The sequence below is a fragment of the Myodes glareolus genome, chromosome 5, assembly GCF_982192425.1.
Source record: "Myodes glareolus chromosome 5, mMyoGla1.1, whole genome shotgun sequence".
Taxonomy (NCBI): Eukaryota; Metazoa; Chordata; class Mammalia; order Rodentia; family Cricetidae; genus Myodes; species Myodes glareolus.
In genome coordinates this window covers 20,683,858-20,708,923 of record NC_142030.1, presented here as the reverse complement: position 1 = coordinate 20,708,923, position 25,066 = coordinate 20,683,858, and the positions used below count along the sequence as shown (strand labels likewise).

General features: G+C 37.9%; 1 protein-coding gene across 1 annotated transcript in view; it reads left to right on the top strand.

The window, feature by feature from the left end:
• Positions 1-25,066, top strand: part of Spta1 (spectrin alpha, erythrocytic 1) — a 73,322-nt gene that overhangs the window by 41,247 nt on the left and 7,009 nt on the right. The window contains exons 31-46 of the mRNA XM_087906103.1: positions 560-663; positions 955-1,117; positions 1,339-1,470; positions 2,309-2,446; positions 2,632-2,736; positions 3,756-3,964; positions 5,543-5,663; positions 6,387-6,508; positions 7,903-8,035; positions 14,863-14,961; positions 16,243-16,405; positions 16,915-16,991; positions 20,243-20,452; positions 22,594-22,890; positions 23,573-23,685; positions 24,753-24,770. Coding sequence (XP_087762229.1) covers positions 560-663; positions 955-1,117; positions 1,339-1,470; positions 2,309-2,446; positions 2,632-2,736; positions 3,756-3,964; positions 5,543-5,663; positions 6,387-6,508; positions 7,903-8,035; positions 14,863-14,961; positions 16,243-16,405; positions 16,915-16,991; positions 20,243-20,452; positions 22,594-22,890; positions 23,573-23,685; positions 24,753-24,770 — 2,204 coding nt within the window. The remainder of the gene's footprint in view (positions 1-559; positions 664-954; positions 1,118-1,338; positions 1,471-2,308; positions 2,447-2,631; positions 2,737-3,755; positions 3,965-5,542; positions 5,664-6,386; positions 6,509-7,902; positions 8,036-14,862; positions 14,962-16,242; positions 16,406-16,914; positions 16,992-20,242; positions 20,453-22,593; positions 22,891-23,572; positions 23,686-24,752; positions 24,771-25,066) is intronic.

Here is a 25,066-nt window from a genome sequence, read left to right as displayed (position 1 = left end):
AAGACACAGAGAAAGAACAGGGATATGGGAAAGAAAAGGGATTGGAATAAGGGTCAAGCAAAACTTAACATGTTTAAAACAGTCCCAGGGAAATTTGATACTTGATAAGCTGATCAAAAAATAAAGTAAAATAAAATAGTTTGAATGGGTGTCACCTGTGTGGATAGATGGCATTACTCTCAGAAGTCTAGTAATTCCCAATTCACCTTTGCTTCTTACAGGCAATGATGGAGCAGGAAGGAGAGGTTGAAAAATAATGTATGGACGTTTGGCTTTCTCATATTAAGGTCTCCATTATCATAAAACACAAGTTTTAGAACTAAAGGTGACTTCATGTTACTCTCTATTTTAGCATCTTACATAGCACCTTTACAATAACCATGAGAAAAGTTTGGTATATAGGGAAATTAGTACTATTCACACACACACACACACACACACACACACACACACACACACACACACATATAAACAATGTTTATCTTTAGGGTGGATCCTGGAATTATATCAAAGACATACTCACCAGGCACCTGTGTTCTTTCACTTCCCTTTTTTGCAGGAAGGGAAGATTGCTGACCTACAGCATGTTGCCACAAGGCTCATAGATGATGACCATTATGCCAAGGAAGAGATTGCTGCTCGCCTCCAACGAGTGCTAGACAGGTCCGGCCTGCAAAGTCCCCTCTCTGCATCAGCATCATGATAAGGAGAGACCTTTAAATTCTTGTCCTTTGGACATATATTTCTTAGGAAACCTCCTGTTCTAGACTTGCAGCATGAAAAGCATAAAAGATACTTGTTGGTTACTTTGCTTAACCACTGGGTTATATGCCTGAAAAAGTGAGAGTCTATGAAAGGTCAAGGGTCAGGTTGGAAGATGGAAAATGTTATGTATGTAGCATCGGAGCAAAAAAGAAAATGCTGGGTAAATAATGATCTGACCTCATCTTTTAGATGGAAAGCTCTCAAAGAACAGCTCCTTGCTGAACTGGGAAAGCTCGGGAACTATGCTGACCTGAAACAGTTCTATCGTGACTATGAGGATATAGAGGAATGGATTGATGAGATGCTGCCCACAGCATGTGATGAATCCTATAAAGACCCAACTAACATTCAGGCAAGATCAAAATAGAAATTTTGAAAATTCTCTCCACTCTCACTGTTGCTTGAATGATCACACTAGGTGGTTGGTTTAGTTTTATTGTTTGTTATTGTTGTTGGGGAAAGTGAGGTACAGTGGTTGTTTTGGCCCGTTGGTCTAATCATGCTTTTCTTGATGAGTCTCCAATACTGCTTCTCTAGATGAGCAGCTGATGTGGTTTTCCCCTTTGCCTTTAGAGGAAGTATCTGAAACATCAGGCCTTCGAAAATGAAGTCAATGGTCGTGCAGAGCAGGTTGAAGGGGTCATCAGTCTTGGGAACTCCCTGATTGAGCGGGGCGTATGCGACGGGGATGAAGAGAACATGAAGGTACAGTGTGTGCTGAGATAGGTTTGCTCTCCAGAGGCCCGTGAAGGGAAGTCCTTCACGCCTTCAGTATTTCCTGGGTAGAAGTAGACATATGGGCACACTTCCTGGAATTCCAACAAGGCTTCCGGCTTGACATTTTCTCTTTTCTGCCAAGTACCTTTTGGCATTCAAACACCAGCCAATGAATGAAGCTCAGCATCCTGGTTTTCAGACTTCTCCTTTCAGCTCACACCGGCTGTTTCCCAGATTCGGCATGACTAGTTTGAAATGGATGACATTCAACTCTCACCATTTCACTTAGAGCAAGACCCTCCCCTGCATTATCCCCATTGGCAGAAACCAATAGTTCATTTCCTGACTGCCCTGACTCAAAATAATTGCACAGAAACTGTATTATTTGCAATACTGTTTAGCCAAAAGCTTAAGCATATTTTTAGCTAGCTCGTATATCCTAAACTAACCCATTTCTACTAATCTGTGCATTGCCATGAGGTTGTGGTCTTTCAGTAATGCTTCAGCGGACTCTGGCAGAGGCGTCTATCTCCTGATGCAGCTATATGGCTTCTCCCTGACTCTGCCTACTTTCTCTATAGATAGATAGATAGATAGATAGATAGATAGATAGATAGATAGATAGATAGATAGATAGATAGATAGATAGATATCTTTCTGCCTGGCTTTACTCCATTAAGCCATTGGCTGAAAGCAGCTTCTTTATTAACCCATGGCAGTAAAATGTATTCACAGCATACATCACCTCCCACATCATATCCCTTCAAGTTCTTATAGGGCCCAGAATTCCAAGGACTATAATGAGTTCTCACTTTCTTGGACCTAGGACCAACTGGACAAGCTAAAAGAAAAATGGGACTACCTCCTAGAGAGAACAACTGACAAAGGGCAGAAGCTCAATGAGGCTAGTCGCCAGCAAAGGTTCAACACCAGCATCCGGGACTTTGAGTTCTGGCTTTCAGAGGTAACTGTACCTGAGAATGATGTGAACATTAGAACTTGAGAAATACCCATCAAGTAATTTAATTTATAAGTGAATTACTTCCTTCACCTTTTTTGGTAAATATCTGAGAACATAGATGCTAAATCTTGCTTTCCCTAAATACAGTTTTCACCTAGAATCTTTGCTTCCCATTTCTCTGGTCCCAGGCAGAAGGCTTGTTAGCCATGAAAGATCAGGCCAGGGACTTAACCTCAGCAGGAAACCTACTTAAGAAGCATCAGCTATTGGAAGCAGAGATGTTGGCACGAGAGGTAAGAAGCGGTGGGATCTCACTCCTCTGGACAGGGTGGAAATATTTACGACCTCCTATCCTCAGAGAGAATTTGAGACTACAGCCTTGATATCACTGACCAGCAGCCATTTTAGTTAGGTCAAATCCATGGGTGGCAGAGTCATCGTGACAGTCATGATCGCTTACCACTGAAGCCACCGAAACATGGGCTTCAGACTCTGGGAAGTGGATCCTGAAAGTTATCCTATTTATTATTTTGCTAATGAATAAACTTACTGCTCTCTGAAGCTACACACTTGAGCTGGTCTTTGAAGGAAAAGAGAAGTTGGCGTTATAAAGGAAAGGAAAGAAATAAATCCAGATGAGATAATGCAATAAGAATGAAACACATAAATAAGTACATATGTATGTTCTATGTATGGAGGATTCAAGTTACAGTCTGACCTGTGCCAGTAAAAAAATTCTGACAGGATTAACTATTGATTACATACCAGACAATTACATAAAATTAGTTTTACTTAGTAACAATACACATTAAAAGGTCAAAAGCCAAAAGTTTTCTGGTTTTGTTACGTCAGAACCTTGTAATATTTTCCATTACATAATGACTGGGCTGCAGTAGCATGAACACAAGCGTAAAGGCATTGGATGTATTGTGAGGTCAGCTGAAGAATACTACAAAAAGAGTGCACTGTTGAATACTTTGATCAGTTGCTTAGTAACTATCAAGTGCAGCACTGTGAAGACGGTTGTGTGTGGGGAAGGTTATTCTCGGTGGTGAGAACAAAAGAGAATATTGGCGGGCTAGGTTAACTAGAAATAAATGTGATCTGGAGTAATATAGGCATGATACCTATATTGCTGATGCACCTCTTACCCAATTACTTTGTGTGACACCCTTAGTCATGTATATTGAAATTCGTGTCTTCAAAAACCATCTTTTGAATCTAGTTAAGGAAGTAGAACCACTGTTGACTGAAGTCTAGAGTTTATATAATTACATATTCCTTCATTCACTAAGCATGCTGGATTTTCTAGGACCCTCTCAAAGATCTGAATAATCTGGCTAAGGAGCTGATCTCCAGTGGGACTTTCAACATTGACCAGATAGAAGAGAAAATTAATGGTGTCAACGAGCGCTTCAAAAATGTCCAGAGCTTGGCAGCTGCACACCATGAAAAGCTGAAAGAAACCTATGCCTTGTTCCAGTTCTTCCAGGACCTGGATGATGAGGAAGCCTGGATAGAGTATGTACCACCACCTCCCTGGGTAACCCCAAACAGATTTAATTTATTCTAAAGTCAATATGTAATTAATTTTTATGTCGATAATTCTTTTAAACCTCTGCCTCACTGAAAGTAAGCATTAGGTTCATTTTTCATCTTCAATGTGTGCAGGCAAGAAATCCAGTGCAGAGGGAGATAGGAAAAGCAGTTCACCCACATTCTGTGAATCAAATTCAAACACGATACACATTTATTTTAACTAGTGCATTGAATTGTAGGGCATGGATAGCTGACACTTTGTAGCTTATACAGAAGACCACAAAATTGTCATTGTTGTTTCCTTTAGGATTTATTTGTTTTTATTTATGTGTACATGAGTAGGTCTGTGTATATGTGTACATGCATGCAAGTGCTCATGGAGACCAGAAGAGAGCATAGAACCCCTAGAGCTAGAGTTGTAGGTGGTTGTTTAGCCTCCTGTTGTGCAAATTAGGAACCAGTCCTCTGCCAGAGCAGCAAGGGCCCTTAACCTCTGAGCCACCTCTCCAGCCCTCACCCATTATTCTTTCTGTACTTATTACATAATACATGACACTAAGCAGTCATATTGTTTGTCATAGTTTTATTGCTGATTTCATCCTTTTAAATATGATTGAGAAATTCCTAACAAATCAGAATTTTTTCCTGCTTCATAGTTACTTTGTTCCTTGTGTTTCTCATTTGGGCGAAATCAGATTCTTACAAGTAACAAACAAATGAGATGGGAGCATGGTTTCCAAGGTGTCAAGTCAGACCTTTGAGTAGTCATAAAATACTATAAACATTTCACATAATTTGTAATGGTGAAGATCAAATTCCAGACTTTGTGCTAACTAGGCAAGTTCTCCACCGCTACGTTATATTCCCAGATATTGTTATTGACACTAATAAATGAAAATAATGGAAGTAGTATAATTTCATAGTTTTCAAAAGGGAAACATTAATTTATGTTCTAGAGTACCAAAAAAAAAAAGGCTGTTACAGCTATATGCACGGTGGACACTGGTATGTTATTTAAGATTTTTGTTGATAGAAATCAAGTTTTCTGAAATTCTCTTCCACTGCTTGTCTTTGTGGTATTGGTTCATGGATTAGTAAGGGTTTATATTACTTGGATAAACCACTCTGGCCTAAAGCAACTTGGGGAGGAAAGAATTTATTTCAACTTACAGTTAAACACACTTGTCTTTCGCTGAAGGAATGCTGGGCAGGAACTCAAACAGGTCACAAACCTGGTGGCAGGAGCTTACAGCAAAGACCGTAGGCATGTTCTGCTTGTTTCTCATAGTTCCTCACAGAAAACTGGACCTTTCTACATCAATCAGAAATCAAGAAAATGTGCCAATGGCTGGCCCACAGGCCAGAGCTGTGGGAGTATTTTCTCAACTGAGACTTTCCCTTCCCAAGACTCTAGCTTGTGTCAAGTTGTCATAAAACTAACCACCAGAGTTGGTAGAATCTATCATCTAGTCACCTCACATATATTGAGAAAGCTATTGCTCGGGGTTGATCTTGGATATGTATAATCTCTGATTTTTCCATTTTTTTTCTTGGTCTCAGGGAGAAGTTGTTACGAGTGAGCTCCCAAGACTATGGGAGAGACCTTCAGAGTGTTCAGAACTTATTGAAGAAACACAAACGCCTAGAGGGAGAGCTGGTGGCACATGAACCTGCTGTCCAGGTAGGAATTGAATGCCAGACCTAAAGAGACAGAAATCATCTAAAAGCAGTTCTTGTATATTTCCTACCTCCTGGTGGATAGCTAAATAATCTTCATCAGGTTCATCTTCTTATTTAGCTTCACTAGGATCACGAATAATAGGCTCAAAGACCTTTAATTATGGTTAGAATCCACTTATGAGTGAATACATACCGCAGTTCTTCATATCATAGTTAGATAAAGCAATACAGTAAAATGCAAAAGCAGTGTTTAGACATAGCTATTTCTCATTCAATTCATAGACATTCTTCTCTTGGGCATATTTTATGTTCTCTGAATAGAAGATTCTAGACAGGATGCCAAGATCTTTCATAGAATGTTTAATTCTGACACTGATGGGCAGTCACTGACAATTGGGATGTGGATTGAGAAGCTTGTAAAAGATAACTCTGATTCTGAACTGACAGCAGAGTCCCACGTGACTGTGAATAACCTATAAGGAAGAACAAGTAGAGTAGTCTACTGGGTTTCTGGGATATTTGTCAATACATTTGGAAACACTTAGCATGGAAGATATTGCTCTGGCTTTCTTCATATTGCCGGTATCCCAGGACCTACCCGAGTCCCAGGAGCACATGGATAATCTGGCATTTGGAAAGAAAGACTAGATCCTTTGCCATGAATTATGACCAAATGAGGGGAGGAGATTATGGAATAATATAATGTAGATTATGTATTCTTCAGAATGTATTGGATACAGCAGAGAACCTGAGAGACAAGGCTGCTGTAGGGAAGGAGGAGATCCAGGAGCGGCTGGCTCAGTTTGTTCAACATTGGGAAAAGCTCAAAGAGTTGGCCAAAACCAGGTAAAGTGGACAATAGAAATCCCAATGAGGCTCCCTTGTTTGGGGAATTAGACTGGTGTTTGGAAGACACTTACATTTCAGCCCAACATGGTCTATAGACCCAAATCTATTTTACGAATTCTGGGACAAACACCAAGTCCTCATGAACCTGTCCTCTGGTGGCTATGGGCAGACATTTATTTCTGGGGAAAAGAGGAATTTACCAGAATGGAGAGGTGGGTCAGCGGTTAAGAACACTTGATGCTCCTGCAGACAACCCAAGTTCAGTTCTCAGCACCTATAATTGGATGTTTGTCAACCATTTGTAATTCCAGTTCCAGGGAATCCAGTGCATTCTACTGGCTGACAGTCACCAGCATGTGTGTGGTGGATATTCATCCTATCTTAGTTAATATTTCTACTGCCATCATAAAGCAAAGCAACTTGGAGTAGAAAGAGTTTATTTTGGCTTGCAGTTCCATGTCACATTCCACCACTAAGGGAAGTAAAAGCAGGAACTTAAGCAATGCAGGAACCTGATGCAGAAGCTCTAGGAGATGCTGCTTACTAGCTTGCTCCCCGTGATTTGCTCAGCATGCTTTTATATAGCACCTTGGACCACCAGCCTAGCATTAGTAGTCAGGCATATATGTTGCAGGGAGGCCACGTGTTGGTTCCCTGCTGCTCAACCCCAAAATAGTCACACAGAAACCATATTATTTAAATCACTGCTTGACCCATTATCTCTAGCTTCTTATTTGCTAACTCTTACATCTTAAGTTAACCCATCTCCATTAATCTGTGCATGACCAAGAGTTCGTGGCCTACCAGCAAAGTTTCAGCACATCTGTCTCTGGCAGCAGCTCCATGGCTTCTTTTCACTCTGCCTCCTTTCTCCCAGCATTCAGCTTAGTCTTTCCTGCCTAGCTCTGTTCCCCTATAGCTCTGCTCTAGGCCCAAAGCAGTTCCTTTATTTATCAATGATCATCACGGCATACAAAGGAAATCCCACATCACATATACACATGCACATAACTTTTTAAAAAAATAAGTATTTTTAAAAGCAAGGATCTTTTCTGGATCTTATCCTTCATCAAATAAGAGAAAAGATGGTGCTTGATATGGAGAGCCACTGCCTCACTGTGGAGTGTCCATGGTCCTGAAACTTTTGTTTGGGTGGGATTTCCTTTTTGTCAAAGTTTTAACGCTATTGCAAAATAAAATTCAAGAGCACTAGTATCTTCTGTGTCATGGGGGATCAGCACCACTGACCAATAGAGATGTAGACTGTGTTCTTGTCCAATTAAGCTGTGTCTGTCCTTAGAACCAGTGATTTTCTGGAGTGGGATTATGCTACCCCACTGTAGCTCTACCTGTCCCTTCTTACTCCTGTTGGGATGACCACCTTGTTACAGAGGGGCCCAGTTGGAAGAGTCTCTTCAGTATCTGCAATTCATGGAAAACGCAGAGGAAGAGGAAGCATGGTTGAGTGAGAAGGATGCGATGGTCAGCCGGGGGGATTCTGGAGACACATTGGCTGCTACTCAGGTAAAGAAAAGGCAGAATGTGTCAACTGCATCATCTCTTTCATTTGGATCTTTTCTTAGTAAAATGGTATTTTCACCTGTTAAAATTAAAGACTGTCTCCTGGGTTAGAGAAATGTGAAGGCTTCTCTGAATTTTGAATATGATAAAGTAAAATCTGACTTGTCTCAAGTCATGGAGCCAAATAGGGATGAAAGCAGAATTCAGAATTTAGCCTGTGAACTGTCTACATAGAAGACATGGTAAAATATGGTAAAAGATCTTTCCTTATAGGCATGAGTTCTTACAGTGAGTTCATAGGTAGGTAGATAGATAGATAGATAGATAGATAGATAGATAGATAGATAGATAGATGATATAGGTGGATATATAAATAATAGATAAATAGATGATAGATAGGTAGATAGATAAATAATAGATAAATAGATAGATAGATAGATGATAGAAGATAGATGATAGATAGATAAATAGATAGATAGATAGATAGATAGATAGATAGATAGATAGATAGATAGATAGATAGATAGATTCTAAAGATTTTCTCAGGTATCAATGTTCCATTACTCTGAAAAAATTAATATTCATTTGTCTGGAATTTGTTACAGGTTCCAAAATATATAATTTTAGGAGAAGAAGATTTTTAGTGTGCCTATTAACAGAATAGTTCCACATTTAGAGACATCCTTTTAAATTATCTTTATTGAGTTTTTTGAATAAAGAAATTAACGAGTTCGGTATGTGATCTTCAGTTAATGTATATTTGGCAACTGTAGAGAAAGCCTTCACAGAACAATAATGTTCTCATGACTTTGAGTATGTTTCATAGTCTTAAATACATGGACTTTGCTAAGAATTCTGTGTGCAGATGGTTCATGTCTACATGAGGGCATAAAGGAAGACTTAAAATTGCCAGAAAACATTTAAATTCTGAGGGGCAATGACTCAAATTATCAGCATTTTAGTTCAAAACATATTTTGTAACATGTTTTGTGCAAGCTCTAGCATTTTAATGTTCCATATCAAATACTCCCAAAGGCTTCTCTTTTTAAAACGTATGCTTTATTCATTATTTTTGGGTTGTGGTTCTGTGAGATGGAGACTGTTCATGTAACAGTGGCTTTCCCAAACTCATGTCAGTCTTTAACGCAGCCTCCCAGTGCTTAGCGCCTGACTGTGCATTATCAAAGTCTAATTTTGAAAACCAAAGATTTACATACTTTAGAATTAATAATTCTGAGAAACTATGTATTATTTTTTGAACAACATCTAATTGTGTATAACATTTTAAAATACCTGCAATATAGTATCATAATATTCACACTTTCACGATGACCATCACAAAGATCCCTCTACATTTCTCTTCTATAACTGTTACCAATTCTTTCCACCTCAAACTGCTATTCTTGCTGTTTTGGTTGTGAGTCTAGCTTTTAGTAGCTGATCCATCTCTTTGACCTTCAAACTGATATTCTTAACTCTTTTGATATTCTCTATAGACAAAGGAGGTATGTATGTATGTATGTATGTATGTATGTAGGTAGGTAGGTAGGTAGGTAGGTAGGTAGATGATAGATGGATAGATAATAGATATAGATTTTATGTATGTGTGTGTGTGTTAGAGCCTAACACTTACTTGTAATGCGCTCTATAGCAACTGAATTCCCAACCATTTTATTTTAATTTCAAGACAAGTTTTTATAAAATTGCCCACGCTGGTATTAAATTCACTGTTAGCCCAAGTAGGCCTTCAACATATAATCGACCTGCCTAGACTCCCAAGTATCTGGAAGTACAGTCTGATGACACCATATCTGACCCTCTATTACATTTGCATAGTTTTTTTTTCATTTCAAGAATGCCAGAGCATGGTGGTTCACATCTGCAATCTCAGCTCTTGGAAGGCTAAGGCAAGATAAGTGTTATGAGTTCAAATCCTTCTCAGACTAGATGAGATGCTGTTTTGTTACAGCAACAAAAGGGTGAATATGGAACCATAGGCTGAAGAGTTACTGTTTTAAAACAACAACAGAATGGATGTGAAAACATAGGAGACAGATATTCATAACTTTTGAAGATATTCGGAGTTTTAAACAGCATATTTTAGAGATTAGTTCAGGTTGCTATGTACAACAAATATCATTCCTTTTTATTCCAGAGTAGCTTTAATGTAGCAATGTACTACAGCTTAACCACTCTTCTGGGTTATTGTACTTTTTGCCTATTTTGAAAAGATCTATTTTAAAAACTGTTGTACAATTTTTGAGCACATGCAAGTGAATGTTTTCTGAGACAAATGCTCAGGAGGTGGATGGCTGGACTCTGTAAATATTAACACCTGCTTAGTTTTGCAACAATAACAAATTAAGCTCAGCTATTTTCCAGCATGACTGATCATTTAACACTCTTATCACCAATGCATAAGTGATGCAGATTCTCCACATGCTCACCAGCATTGTATGTTGTCATTGTTTTTACTTTAATCTAAGCAGTAGACAATGATATAGTGCTGAGGTTTTAATGGGCATTTCCTTAACAGTAGTTTTTTGTTTAAGAACTACATATTTTCCACAGTGAAATGTCTCTTCCCACCTTGTATCCATTTCTACATGGATGACTTCCATGTTTTCGTAATAGCATTTCATATGAAATATGTCATCTTAATAAAACTATACATACACAAAATATTATTGATGAATAAAGGTACAGTGTGTATCAAAACTCTTATTCTCTTTGTTTGATGGAAACTTGTGATGAATCATTAGCAGCAGGATATTTTCCCTTCCTAGTTCCTGGTAACTGCCATCCTACTCTGAGTCTATGCATTTTCCCCTACACTTTAAGGCATGCAGAATGCCTTTAAATAACTGGCTGACTTATCTTATGTGGCACAATTATACAGTGTTGATCTTTTGCCATAAGGATAAACTGTTCCATCTTATATGTATATCAAAGTCTATACTACATTTTTATCTCTACATCTAACTTGTGGTTCTCAATCTTCCTAATGTTGCCACCCTTTAATGCAGGTCTTCATTTTGTGATGATGCCAACCATAAAATTATTTTCATTTCATTGCTACTTTGTAACTATAATTTTGCTACTGGTACAAATCATAATGTAATTATTTATTATGCAGGATATCTGACATGCAACCCCTGTGGAAGGGTTGTTCAGCCCCATGGCGGTTGCCACCCACAGGTTGAGAATCACTACTCTAGACTTTCAGATTGCTTTTCACACGTAAATGTGTGAGTTGAAATGAAAACTGCACCGGACATAAAAATGCCAATGTCATTTCAAAGCCCTGGTGATATACAATAAATGTACTTCCGAATGATATGGACATTTTACTTAAATTTTCTTGAGCAATATCAATAACATTTCTCACAGCAGTTTAGTTTACATCTCTGCCAACATCATATCATGGCTCCAAGTCTCCAAATCCTTAGTAACACATGTTGCCTTTTGCTTTTGTCACTCACAATCCTCCGAAGCATGAGGCAATAGATACCCCATGTGCTTTAAATTTCATTCCTTCCTGATCAGTCATCATGAAGAGATATCCTATACACCTGTGAGCTGTTTATGTCTTCTTTGAAGACGTTTAATTCAGATTGTTATCTTATTTTTAAACCATTGAGCATTTCTTTTTAATATTCCTGTCATTTATTTCTCTACTTACTTATTTCAGTAAGGAGTTAAAGCAATTCATCGGATATTTTGGAAATTAACCCCCATAAGATAAATGGTTTATTATCATTCTGCAGATAGTGCTTGAGCTCTGTTGATTGGTCCCTTGGCTGGACAGATCTTTGGAGTTTGATGTAGTCCTTCCTACTTCTCTACTTGTGGCTCCTGTGTCTGTGCTTTTGTTATAAAACGCATGCAGTGACAGCCAAAACAAGTGTCTGTATGTGTTCTCTCAGGTGTGGGTGAAATTCTTTACATCATTGTATTTAAGTCTTTAATAGATTGGACCTGGATTTTTATGAATATAATTTAAAATAATGAACTGATCTATTTCTTTTTTATAGAGAAAATGGTTTTTGGGTCTTAAAAATGTAAGAAGTACATTACCATTAATATTCTGTCTTGAAAGTTGAATTTTATTAGATTTTCCAGTTAGAACCTTATAGAGCTAATCTGTTTCTTATGCAGGGGTAGATACTGGATTTCAATTAACATTTGTTGAAGAGACTATACTTTCCTTATGGTGTATTTTTGAGACTACTACAGACCAGTTGACTATATGCTTTATTTCTGTTCTGTGGACTTATATATTTCCTCTTGCCAGTATCATATTGTTTTCATTACTATACTTTTGTGACATGCTTTTGAAATCATGGCATGAGATCTCCTACTACTCTCCTTCTGAGACTTGGTTTGACTCTTGCTAGTCTTTAATAGTTCCACCTGAGTATTAGGATTGATTGTCTTATTTTTGTAAAACCTGAATTCCTAAGAATTTTGATAAGGATTATGTTGAATCTGTAGATCTCTTCATATTATATGTGGATTTAACAATTTTTATTCTTCTAATGCATAAAAAGTTGGAAGTTAATTTATTTTCATTGTTTATAATTTCTTATATCAGTGTTATCTAAATTTCAATGTGTATGTTTTTGATTCTCTTGGTTCAATTTATGATCAGGAATTTCTTTGTTTTTCTATAAGATTTATATAAGAAATAATTTCTAAATTCATCTTTCATGTAGTTCATTATTAATATATAGAAATGAGGTGTTTGTTTTACTTTCTAATTTTGATTTTTTTCTATTAGATTTGTTGGTTTCACAGTTTCTATGAAGTATAGAGTTTTAACATGTTACAGCTTATGATGTTTCAAACAAACTATTTTCATTATTCTCTTCTTATTTAGATCATCTTATTTCTTTTTCCTAAGTGTATTGGCAATTATTTCCAGAATTGTGTTGGATAAAAGTATCACAAGTGAATATTCTTATCTTGTTCCTGATCTTAAAGGGAAAGGTTTTTTTAATTTTTACAAACTCTTTGGTATAATATTAGCTGTGTACACTTTAATATGTGGAATTTATTGTGTTGAGGTAATACATTATTTCTATTTTGTCAAGAATTTTTATAGTGGAAAAATTGCGAAATTTTGTCAAGTGAGTTTCTTTGGCACTGATTGAGATCTGATGTGATTTTTCATTTCTTTTCTTAATGTGATGTATCCATTTGTTTATCTGTGTATCCTGATACACGTTGGCATCTAAGGAGTGAATTCCACTTGTCCTCCTGTAAAAGCCTTATGATTCCCCAGCATATTCAGTTTGCAGGCATTCTTTTGAAGAGTCTGCCTCTCAGTTAATCAAGAGTGTGCACAAGATCTAATAGGTGGATGGATTCCTGGGGATGTAAACCTACCAGGAGTAAGTCATGAAGAACTACAAAGTCTGGTCAGTAGTCAGAAATCAGAAAATGTGAGCACAGCAAAAGCCTCTCGGTTCTTCAAGAACCTTGGACTGTAACTTTTTATTATTGTGGTGTCTTCATCTGACTCTGATAGCTGTAAGGCCTCCTCATAAGAGATAGTGGGAAATGTCCTCTTTTCTTAAATTTTCAACAGTTTAGCAATGGTTCGCATTATTTATTTTAGTGTTTGATTGAATTAGTCAGTGAAGACATCTGGTCCCAGGATTTTCTATCCTGACATTTTCTGATTTCTGACTGCTGTCCACACTTTGCATTTCTTATTGCCTTACTCCCGGTAGGTTTACATCCTCAGGAATCCATCTATCTATTCAATGGTGTGTGTTTTATTTTCATCTACTTGTTGGTAGTTATTTTTGGAGATCCTTTCTCTTTGTGTGCCATCAGTTTTCTTTTTCTTTATTTTATTTATGTTTTAGTTTCTTACATGTCATTTGGAAATAGAATGTGAAAATGTTAAAGAGTCTTTGTTTCAAGCAATATTCGTGGTATACACACACAGTTCAAAGTTAACAAAAGCATTAAGTTTTACAATATGAATTACCTTCCAAATCTCCATTACATTTTTTTCAAAAATGATATAAAAATCACAGTGTAGCCTATATTATTTGAAAAGGAATAAGCATCTATTCTGATGCATAAACACTTCATATGTTGAAATTTAATTTCAAGTGAGGAATTAGAAAAATACAGACATTATGTTTGTTTAATTAGCTTGTATTACTATGCTATATAGGAAAAATAAGTATTAATAAGTTGCCTATATGACAAGAGATTGACAGTGGTCGCAGTAGTAAATGGAGGTGATGAGGGCCAGCATAAATACTTTTGAGGAAATTTCATAAGAAGATATAAGCAGTATTCAGGCTCCATCCTCACTTCTCTTTCTATTCTGTCAGCTGCACAAATTGCCTGGTTTCCAGAAAGCAGTCTTCAACAAAGAAGGTTTGGTATGAGATTCGATGGCACTGTGTTCTCTTTAACTCTTGCTTTTAGGAAGAGTTCTTAGTTTAGGATGTTCTTAATATTTAACATTTCTCAACGATGGAGAACTGTGTGAATCTAAATGTAGAGAAATCCTCATTTTTCACCCCAATCATTTGATTTCAAAATAAAAAGAGAACAATTCTTAGAACCATGTGGGTCATGAGAAACAGTATCCCGGGATACCAGTCACTCCTTCCATTGAGATTACACTGTTTGACAGGGAAGAATTTTTAAAAGGAACTTTTAGAGCTATTGCAGAGGAAGTACATCCTCAACTAGTTCATTAATTGGACTGGGCCAGCTCCGCCGAATAACATACTGTGGACTTGCATGTGGATGGAAGTTGACTGCTTTTAAACATTATTGTCTTTGCTGATTTGTTCATGCAGAGTTTGCTAAAGAAGCATGAAGCTGTGGAGAATGACTTTGCTGTGCATAAGACCCGAGTACAAAATGTGTGTGCACAAGGAGAGGATATTATTAGTAAGGTGAGTTCTGAGGGGTTTGTGACTTTTCTGAAAGCGTTTGGTCCAAATACAGAAACAAGAACAGTGATGAAATTGCCTATAGAAAATAATAAAAAAGAGTTCTTTTGAAATTACATGTAACTGTGTAGCTCATGGATGGCTTTGAACTTGCTGTGTAGACCAGGGTGGCCTTAAATCCACAGAGCTCTGCCTGGCTCTGTTTCTGTCTCGGCCTCTGCTTCCTAAATCCTGGACTTGAAGAAGTGATTAACCATGCTCAGCCCATAACACAGACTTTTATTAACCTCTTCAAAGCAGAATTCAGTTGTTTTCTCCAGCAGCCTGTTGCCCACTCAATTGGTATTTTCTGAAAATTAATTTTTTAAGTCCTTATGTGTTCTCCTTTCAGCTTTCCATAAAAATACATTGTTGAATCTTTTCCTATCTCTGTAATTCTTAAAACTAGTTCTGACTATTATATTAGTTAGGATTTCCACCGCAGTGATGAACACCAGGACCAAAAGCAGCTTCAGGAGTAAAGAGTTTATTTCATTGTATGCTTCTAGTTAACAGCCCGTCTCTGCGGGAATTCTAGGCAGTAACTCAAGCAGGGCAGGAACTTGGACGCAGAAACTGAAATAGAGTCCATGAAGGAATGCTGCTTACTAGCTTGCCCCCCTTGGCTTTCTTAGCCTGTTTTCTTAGAACACACACGACACTGCCCAAGGGTGACACTGCCCACAATGACCTTGGCCCTCTCACACCTATCAGCAATCAGCAATCAATAAAATGCCTTCCACATACTTACCTACAAGGCAATCTAGGTGTGACATTTATTCAATTCAATTTACCTCTTCCCAAGTGACTGTAGCTTGTGTTGAGTTGACATAAACTAGCCCATATATTCATAGAGTATCCCAAGAGCCTTAAATTCATTGTCTGCTAGACTTCTTGAGAAGAAGACCACACGAGAACCTTCTAATAATTTGCGAGTCTTTTTTTGCTTGTATTATCCTTACAAAGTCTCATTGATCCCTTAAATGGAGATTACTCTGTGTCTTCCAGAAGTTTTATGAATAAAATCACACTTGAGTAAACAAATATGCCACTATTGTCCAAATGCTAGAATGGAAATATCATTCTTGAATACATACCAGGGATGGAATAATTACAATAGACCTAGAGTATGGTAGTTGGGTGTTTTGGAAAAGGAATTGAGAGCTTTTTACTGGTGCCAAAGAATCACGTTTCTAACCCCTCAGCATGTCTGCCTAACTCCTTCTTTCAACCTTGGTATCACAGGAAGAAACTCAAAACAAGGATAAGGTTTCCACCAAGATCCAAATTTTGAATGAGAACACAGCTTCTCTGGCCAAGGCATTAGCTGCTTGGAAGTCACAACTGGACGATGACCATGCCTTCCAGCAGTTTAACTGGAAGGCAGACGTGGTGGAATCATGGATAGGTAGGAGATGCTGGGGCTGCCATCCTTGGTTCAAAGAATACTATTTGAAGAATGGTCTCTGGATTTTTTTTCTTTATCTCCAGAAATGAGATAAACTACACATTTTTATTCCTTTTGGACACAATTACAAACATGTGTGCATGTGCACACGTGCACACATACACAGAGATGTTACAGAATTAAGTGTTATAAACCCAGAGAATACAGTTGTCAGGGACTGGTAAGTTCATGTATGTTTCAGGAAAGAAAATTTTCCACAAAATCTCCTAGGAAAGAAATGGTAGTATGTGTTGATTTGTTAGTAATTCATGTTCAGTCTTCAACTTTTATTCATTCCATGATTCAGTGATTCTTCTGCACTTAGCAGTCTCAGTTTTATTCTAAGGACAGAAGCCATTCTTCCCACTGCATGTGTATTCCAGAGTCACCTGTTCTGAGAAGGGGGAAGCATTCTCACTGACTATTACAAATAATCATCTAATATTCCCTCCTGACTCTTTGATTTCTAGGTGAGAAGGAAGCAAGTCTGAAGACCAAGACCAACGGTGCAGACCTCACTGCCTTCCTCACAGTCCTGGCAAAGCATGTGAGAGAAAGATACCATGTCAATGGGGCCAGGGAGGCCAATATTTATAATTCAATTTGCATATAATGTGCTCTATCTATCTATCTATCTATCTATCTATCTATCTATCTATCTATCTATCTATCACCATCCCCTCAAGGCCTTGCTCGAGGTGTTTGTCATCTTGAATTTTGTCAAGAGTCAACTTTTGACTTTTCTGATTTTCTCCATTTTTTTTTATCCTACTAATTCCTGTAATTAGGCCATTTTGTTGCCATAATTAAATGTTCGATTAGGGCTGAGGTGATGTCTCAGTGGGTAAAGTACTTGCTTCACAAACACGAAGACCTGAGATCAGACCCGGCACCAGCCCTGGGAGGCAGACAGAAAGATCTAGAAAATGTATGCTTATGCGTTCAACAAGAGAATCTTCTCTCAAAAAATACAATGTAGAGAAATGAGAAAAACACCTAATGCCAATCTATACCTTCAGCGTGAACACAGACACACACATATGAACACTCCACAGAGACAGAAAACAAGACTTTGACCTTCCAATAAGTGCACAGATAGCTTGTTTTAAAAAGGGTATTTCGTTCATAGTATAATGCTGTTAGTTCAAACAGTATAAGAAACAACAAGGTTTCTTAGCAAATGGGAAGATCATGAGAGGAAGGATGAAGTCATAAAGGAAATGTAAAAGACACTGGAGCAACGCAAATTTCCCCAGTGCACATTGGTTCAAGTGGTCTAAGAACCTCTTCGGAGTTCAGTACTATCTCTTAAAGAACCTACAGCATCATCATTGCAAAGATCATGAAGCCTTTCACATGGTGCCTTTAATAAATACTATATTTTTGAATACCATGCTACTTCCTGATTTATTGCTTTGTTTTAAAGGTAAATCTGATCATATTTAAGGGAATTAATTCACAAATCTCATTTGATGGTTTAACACCTGCTCCACCAAACTCTCTACTTTTATTTTGGTCATGCATTAGAAGGATAGAAAATATGTCCTCAGAGTAAGGATTTCCACACCTCATTTGCTCCTTTTCCTAAGCACTTTTAGTAGAACATCTGTGTGGTAGATCCTGAAGTCAGCTCTCAGAAATCACAAGAAATCATGCCTAGCATCTGAGCTTGTTCATATAATTTCTGCTTGACTCCTAGGACACCACCTGCTAAGTTTTGGAATCTAAAGTGCCTTGAAATTAAAGTGCAGAGGAATAATGACTCTACAGTCTTGCAGTTCTCTTTCTATAGCATCTGTCAAACTGGATGCCCCAATTCCCCAGATTGGCTATTTCTGTCCTTTTAATGGCATGTGATTGCCAAAGGCTCAGAGGTGCTGTCCTGTGAATGCCTCATCCTGCTCAGCTTATTCTTGGAAGGGAAAAGCGGGGTGAATATTGGCATCACTTCAGTACTCTTTCTTTCAGGTATCATAGGCCCCCCACTTGTAACTACTTCAGTTGCATTCTGAGTCTACTCAAACAATAAATGTTTCGATAATTTTGAAATTGCTCTCAGAAGGACTGGAGAGATGGCTCAACAGTTAAAAGTACTGACTACTTTCCAGAAGACCTGGGTTTAATTGCCAGCACCCATGTGGTAGTAACAACTATTTGAAATTCCAGTTCAAAAAGACCTAATGTCTTCTTCAGGTCTCCACAGGCATCCATGCAGATAAAATACCACACACATAAATAATAAAATAGATAAAATCAAATTTTAATTATTCTCAAAGGGGGAATTAGTCTAAGGTGCTAGGCTTTAATCCCAGCACTTGAGAGACATAGACAGAAACAGGCAGAGGGAGGCAGATGAGGGCACATTGTTGACAGAGATTTCTGTCCCACCCAGTCCTGTAGCCATTCAATCCCACAGAAACACATAGAGGCTTACATTAATTATAAACTGGTTGGCCTATTAGCTCAAGCTTCTTATTAACTCTTATATCTTACATTAACTCATAATTCTTTTCTGTGTTAGCCACATGGTTTGGTACCTTTTGTCAATGTGGCATCCTCATCATGCTTCCTCTGTGTCTCGACTGCAGACTGACTCTTTCCTCTTCTCAGAATTCTCCTGTTCTCATTGTCCCACCTCTACTTCCTGCCTGGTTTTCCTGCCTATACTTCCTGCCTGGCTACTGGTCAATTGCCGTTTTAGTAAAACAATACAACTGACAGGGTACAAGACCATTGTACTACAGCAGCACATGTCTATTAGTTTGAGGTCAGCCTGATATTCACAGTGACACACTCCAGCCAGTAAGTGCTACCTAGTGAGAACTTGTATAAAAAAGACAGAGAGATGAGAAGAGGAGGAGTGTAGTAAGGAGTTGCGGGCAGGCCTGTTTTTCGTCTCACCCGGCTCCCGCAGGGCTAGCTTAGTCCCAGAAATAACAACATATAAATTGTATTCATTTAAGCACTGCCTGGCCCATTATCTCTAGAGAGTTAGTTACTGACTAACTCTCATATCTTGATATTAACCCATTTCTAATAATCTGTATCACACCATGAGGTGTGGCTTACCGGGAAAGATTCAGCATGTCTGACGTGGTGGCTGGCTCCATGGCTTCTGCCTCATTGCCCTCTTCCCAGCATTCTGTTCTGTTTACTCCGCCTACCTAATTTTCTGTCCTATCAAGGGGCCAAGGCAGTCTCTTTATTGACCAATGAAAATAACACAATAGACAGATAACCCTCCTCCATCAGAGGAGGAGAAAGATGAGGAAGATAGAAGTGTTCTGATGGAAGTTACTCTGGTAAAACTCACTTAGTCCTGAATTTTGTGACTTTGATATTAACATTTCTGCAAAAATTTAATTTCTGTAACCAATACATACAGAGCTTTTTTGAGTTTATGTACCCAAGGCCCCTAACAGTGTACTGCCTCTACTCTAAGAGTAGAGTATAACAATGTAAGAAATTCTTAGAACATATGTGTGTTATAAGAAGAATCTCATGTTAATTATAAATATTTGAAATATCACATCATGTGCCATCCCCTTAACAATTTTATTCCTGCTATATAATCATATATATGTACACACACACACACACACACTAGTACTTAACCATAATTCCAAAATCAGATATTTATTCTCAAAATTACAATTTTTGTCCTCAGACCACTTTCTAACCACATTTTTTTAAACATACCCTATCAAGCTAACAATTGCCATTAACCATGATAAAAGTCTGTTAGGACACAGATGTGCATGGTCCTTTGATGCATTGCTTCTGTTTTTATCTTCTAAGGACACACTGGATGCCAGTCTTCAGAGCTTCCAGCAAGAACGACTTTCCGAAATCACTGATCTGAAGGACCAGCTTGTGACTGCTGAGCACAGCCAAAGCAAAGCCATTGAGGAGCGACACGAAGCCTTGCTGAAGCGCTGGGAGCAACTGCTGGAAGCCTCTAAAGCTCACAGGCAGAAACTACTAGAGAAGCAGCTGCCTTTACAGAAGGTGAGAAAGGTGGAAGGGAACATAAACAGAGTAAGGGCAAAAGTATGATAGGGTCTCAATTATCTGGTTGTTAGCCAGAGAATTCAGACACAGTAACTAGAAACCTAATTTGTAAAATTTATGGACATTTCAGGACAAAGAAAACAATCAACAAAACATTATTATTGAGCAAAAAGGAATTAAATTTCTTAGAATGAATAGGTCTTTTTGTTTGGTTTTCAATGGGTTAAGAGATTTTATAGTTGACTTAGGCTGGAAGCCAGCCACATACAGTGGGAGAGGTGGATAGAACCAGAGTGTAGAAAGCCTTTATACAAAAAACTAAAACTGTCACAGAAGCAAGTTCTGTATGTTTCTCTAACCTAGATAAAAGGGTCACTGGAAAGGTAGCTGTAAAACATGTTCTCAGCATATCTCCTTGACTAGGAGGGCGTCCTTGAGTGTGTTACTGCTAAACCTTGTTCTGCCCTTTTAAGAGACAGGAAGATGTTTTCATCCCCTTCTGCTTTTCTGAGTTCTTCCTATTACATGAGATAATGGATCTAGAAATGCAGTCTGGTGGATCTAAGAGTCTATAAAGTGTTCTTTCCAATGGTACCTTCTGAGGCATATTAAATGACATATTAAATGACAATCATAAGGCATATCAACAATTAAAAAAATGCCAAGCTGGATGTGGTTGTGCATGCCAAAAATTCCAGATTTCTGACTCAGGCAGAAGCAAAAGGATCAAGAGTTCTAGGCCAGACTGGATTGTATAGCACGATTCTGTCAAAGAATTTAAAGACTGGTAGTGAATCCCAGTACATTAGTCAGTGGTAGGACACTAGCCTAGTATGCACAAGGCCCTGGTTTTGGTCTTCAGCACCACAGAAAAACTGGTTCAGAACAGTCAGTGATGTTACTGTTCCTACATGAGAGAAGCAACTGAACTTGACAATAATATAATGCAGGAAGTTAGAGAAACTCACAAAGTCTGAACCCCTATTTAATCCCCTACTCTATTAAAGGACATACACACAGCAGAAATAAATCTTAAGTGAAAATATAAAACAATAACATTGGCAGCTTTCTGTGCATACATACATTCAACAAAGAAAGTTACTTGACTTTCTTACTCAGTTTTCCTTAATTTTGAATAACAAAACATGTTTTACATTTTTATTTTAAATATTCAATCAATCTATAATACTCCTAAAAAGATTAAATGATCTATAAATCTTATTCATTTTCTTTGTGTTTAGTTTAACAGATGAATTACTGAAATTAGTGTAGGATAATCACCTTCTCTAGTTAGAAAACTTTTCTTCCAACTAGTTTAAATTGGAAGAAGAAAATTTATTTTCATAATTGCTCAGACAAGTCACGCAGACAATTCAATCAGTTGAGTTAAAAATCCATAGTGTACTTTTGATCTGGAATTATTCCTTATCACTTCTTGTTTGGTGCTGTCTATGATTTTTCTGTCTCCCAGTCATATAAATTTAGCATCCTTTGAGCATGTGGGTAGCCCTGGACAACAGTGTAAGAGCATGGAGGTCATGCATGGGGCGTAGGTCAATGTGTAGAAGATGGGTTTAATCCATGACTTTTAAAATTTAAAGGCATCAGATGAGATCACAAGGTTTGGAAAGGAAGGTGGGAAAGTGACTTGGTTTTGTCAGAGAGTTGTATTGGTAAGCCATCTACAAAAGTTGAAGGGGAAGAGGGAGTGGGTAAAGGATAGAACAGGGTTGTTTCGTTTGTGTCCGTCACTCTCTTTGATTCTCATTTATCACTTGTTTCTAAGTGTATTCCATGCCAGGGAGGACTGTGATAAAGGCTTCCAAACAAGAAATAAGGTGATTGAAACTACCATTGCCTCCCTCAGAGTCACAGAGGTGAAAGAACACTGTAAACCAATCACTCTCTTCATCTGTATATGGTAGGAACATTAGAGAATTTCACAATGAGAAAAGGCTAAACCCTGGTAGTTCTTCTAACTTATATTCATCTCACCTTACCACAGCATCCCTGCTAATTTTAGTCTCACAAGTTCAGATTGCTGCTCTGCAAGTATTTGAAGACACTATTTTTATCCTCAATAGTCTCTTCTCTTGAGGGACACTATCAGAAGCAATGAGGGTGTCTTTTCTCTGCAGGCTGAGGAGCTATTCATGGAATTTGCACACAAGGCTTCAGCCTTCAACAACTGGTGTGAGAATGCTGAAGAGGACTTGTCAGAGCCCGTGCACTGTGTCTCCCTGAATGAGATTCGGCAGCTGAAAAAGGAACACGAGGCCTTCTTGGCCTCTCTAGCTGGGGCTCAAGAAGATTTCAACCATTTATTGGAGCTAGACCAGCAGATTAAAGCCTTAAATCAACCAAGCAGTCCTTATACCTGGTTAACAGTGGAGGTGTTGGACAGGATCTGGAAGCATCTGCCTGACATCATTAAGGTATCTTGGGGGACAACCCAGGCATCTTCTGCTATAGGAAAGATGACCAGTGAACCCATATGGAAATTGAAGGTCTTAAGGAAAATAGGGGAATGTTATCATTAGTTACACTGTGACAGAAGTCAAGAACCAAAACTATCTAAGGAAAACTGGAATGTGTATATATATATATATATATATATATATATATATATATATATATATATACATACATATATATGTGTGTGTGTATATATATATATATGTGTGTGTATACATATATATATATATATAGTGTGTGTGTGTGTCTCACAATAGGTATATCTTATGGTTTGTTGTCTTGGAGTTTGTAGAAAAATGAAAAATAACTGAGGTAAGCAAAAGAAAGGTGATAGATAGATAGATAGATAGATAGATAGATAGATAGATAGATAGATAGATGGTGTATAGATAGATGATTGAAAGAGAGACAGAGATAGGGAGATAAATTACAGAGAGATAAATGTGAAAGAGAGAGAGAGAGAGAGAGAGAGAGAGAGAGAGAGAGAGAGAGAAATAGAGAGAGATAGGGCACATTGATGTATACCTTTGGAAGACAGGTTCACTTTGAAATAGAGATGTGTACCTATACCTACAAAGTGATTCTTTTAAAATAAAAATTATTCCTTCCATGTGAATTGGCTCTGCTCTTTGTTGCTTGTAGGAGCGGGAACAGGAGTTAAAGAAAGAAGAGGCTAGGCAGATCAAGAACTTTGAAATGTGCCAGGAATTCGAGCAGAGAGCCAGTGATTTCCTTAAGTGGATCCAGGAGACCAGGTATGCTGTGCTTTCTTCAAACCAAGACCCTCACATATACTGTTTTCAATAGGGATAGCATATGTGGCAGAAGAAAGTAGTATGTCCTCTGTCCCTATGGCCATATTTTGATTCTGTTTATCTGCTTTCACAATCCCATATTATGTCCATTATTCTCACCTGCCCTTTTTATTTTCTTCTTGATACTCATACTTCCCCTCCTACTGTGTATGCTTATACTTCAACACAGTAGTCCTGTGACTGTATGCCACATTGCACTTTATAAAGTACTTCAAGAGCCATTATGTACTTAACTGTCAGACCAACCTTGAAAAGTGCAGAATGAATCTTATTTCCTCTGTTTAAAAGTGTGGAAAGTTCAAGTAGAAAAATTGTCTTACTCAAGGTCACATATGTACTTATTGACAAGACCAAAAACGGAACCTACGGTGAGCATCTAATACCAAGCCATTACGTTGCCTGCCAACTAAAGCCATAATGAAAATGGAGTAGTATAATATAGCCTAATTTCATTTATTATGTGCAAGATGTATGTAAAGATGATGTGTATCACATCTTCTGAGTAAATGACCTGGAAAGGGGGATACATAAAAAAGTATACTATGTTAGAACAAATGGCCAAAGTATGAAGACTATGCCCATTATGTAGGTCAGTAATGTGGTATTTTGAGGCATAGTGTTTTGGATGGATGATCCATAATTAATGCTTTTATACAAAAGAAGAAGAAAAACTGCATTTTATCTAAAAATATACATCTGGCTGAGGCTGTATGAATCAATGTATCCCCTTTTTGCCCCTGGTTTTGGTTCCTACATTACCCTGTCGTGTGTGCTAGAGATGTAGCATACTGATTACTTTGTCCCAAAGGGGAGAACTTCACAAAGTCTCTGAGTTTCCTGAAGTACCAGAGGTTTTGGAAGTAGCATATAGATGGATGGGTTCCTAGTATGTGACCAAAACAGGCCTAAAATGTTTCATCAACATGAAGAAATAGAACTATTATGTGTGCTAATGTATGTTTTCCTTCTTTCCTCTCATGATTCATCCTCCGGTTCATCATGTCCAGGGCTTACTTTCTGGATGGGTCAGTATTTTCTGTAATTGTGTTTGTTTTATTATGTTGTCCTACAATAATTAGTTAGGGAAACTTTGAAGCTGAAGTATCCTATCTCATCATAATCTGGCGTTTCTAATTAAAGATGTGGGGGGCCAGAATAAAAAGTCCTATTTTCTCCTAGTCCTGCACTCATAGTAGGTGGTACCTCTCTCACACATCTTATATGCAAAACTTTCCTATCCAAGGAGAACTGTGTCTATATGTTCAACTAACTCTGGACTGAAAATGCTCAGAAAAACTCTCTCTACTGAATACATAAACAT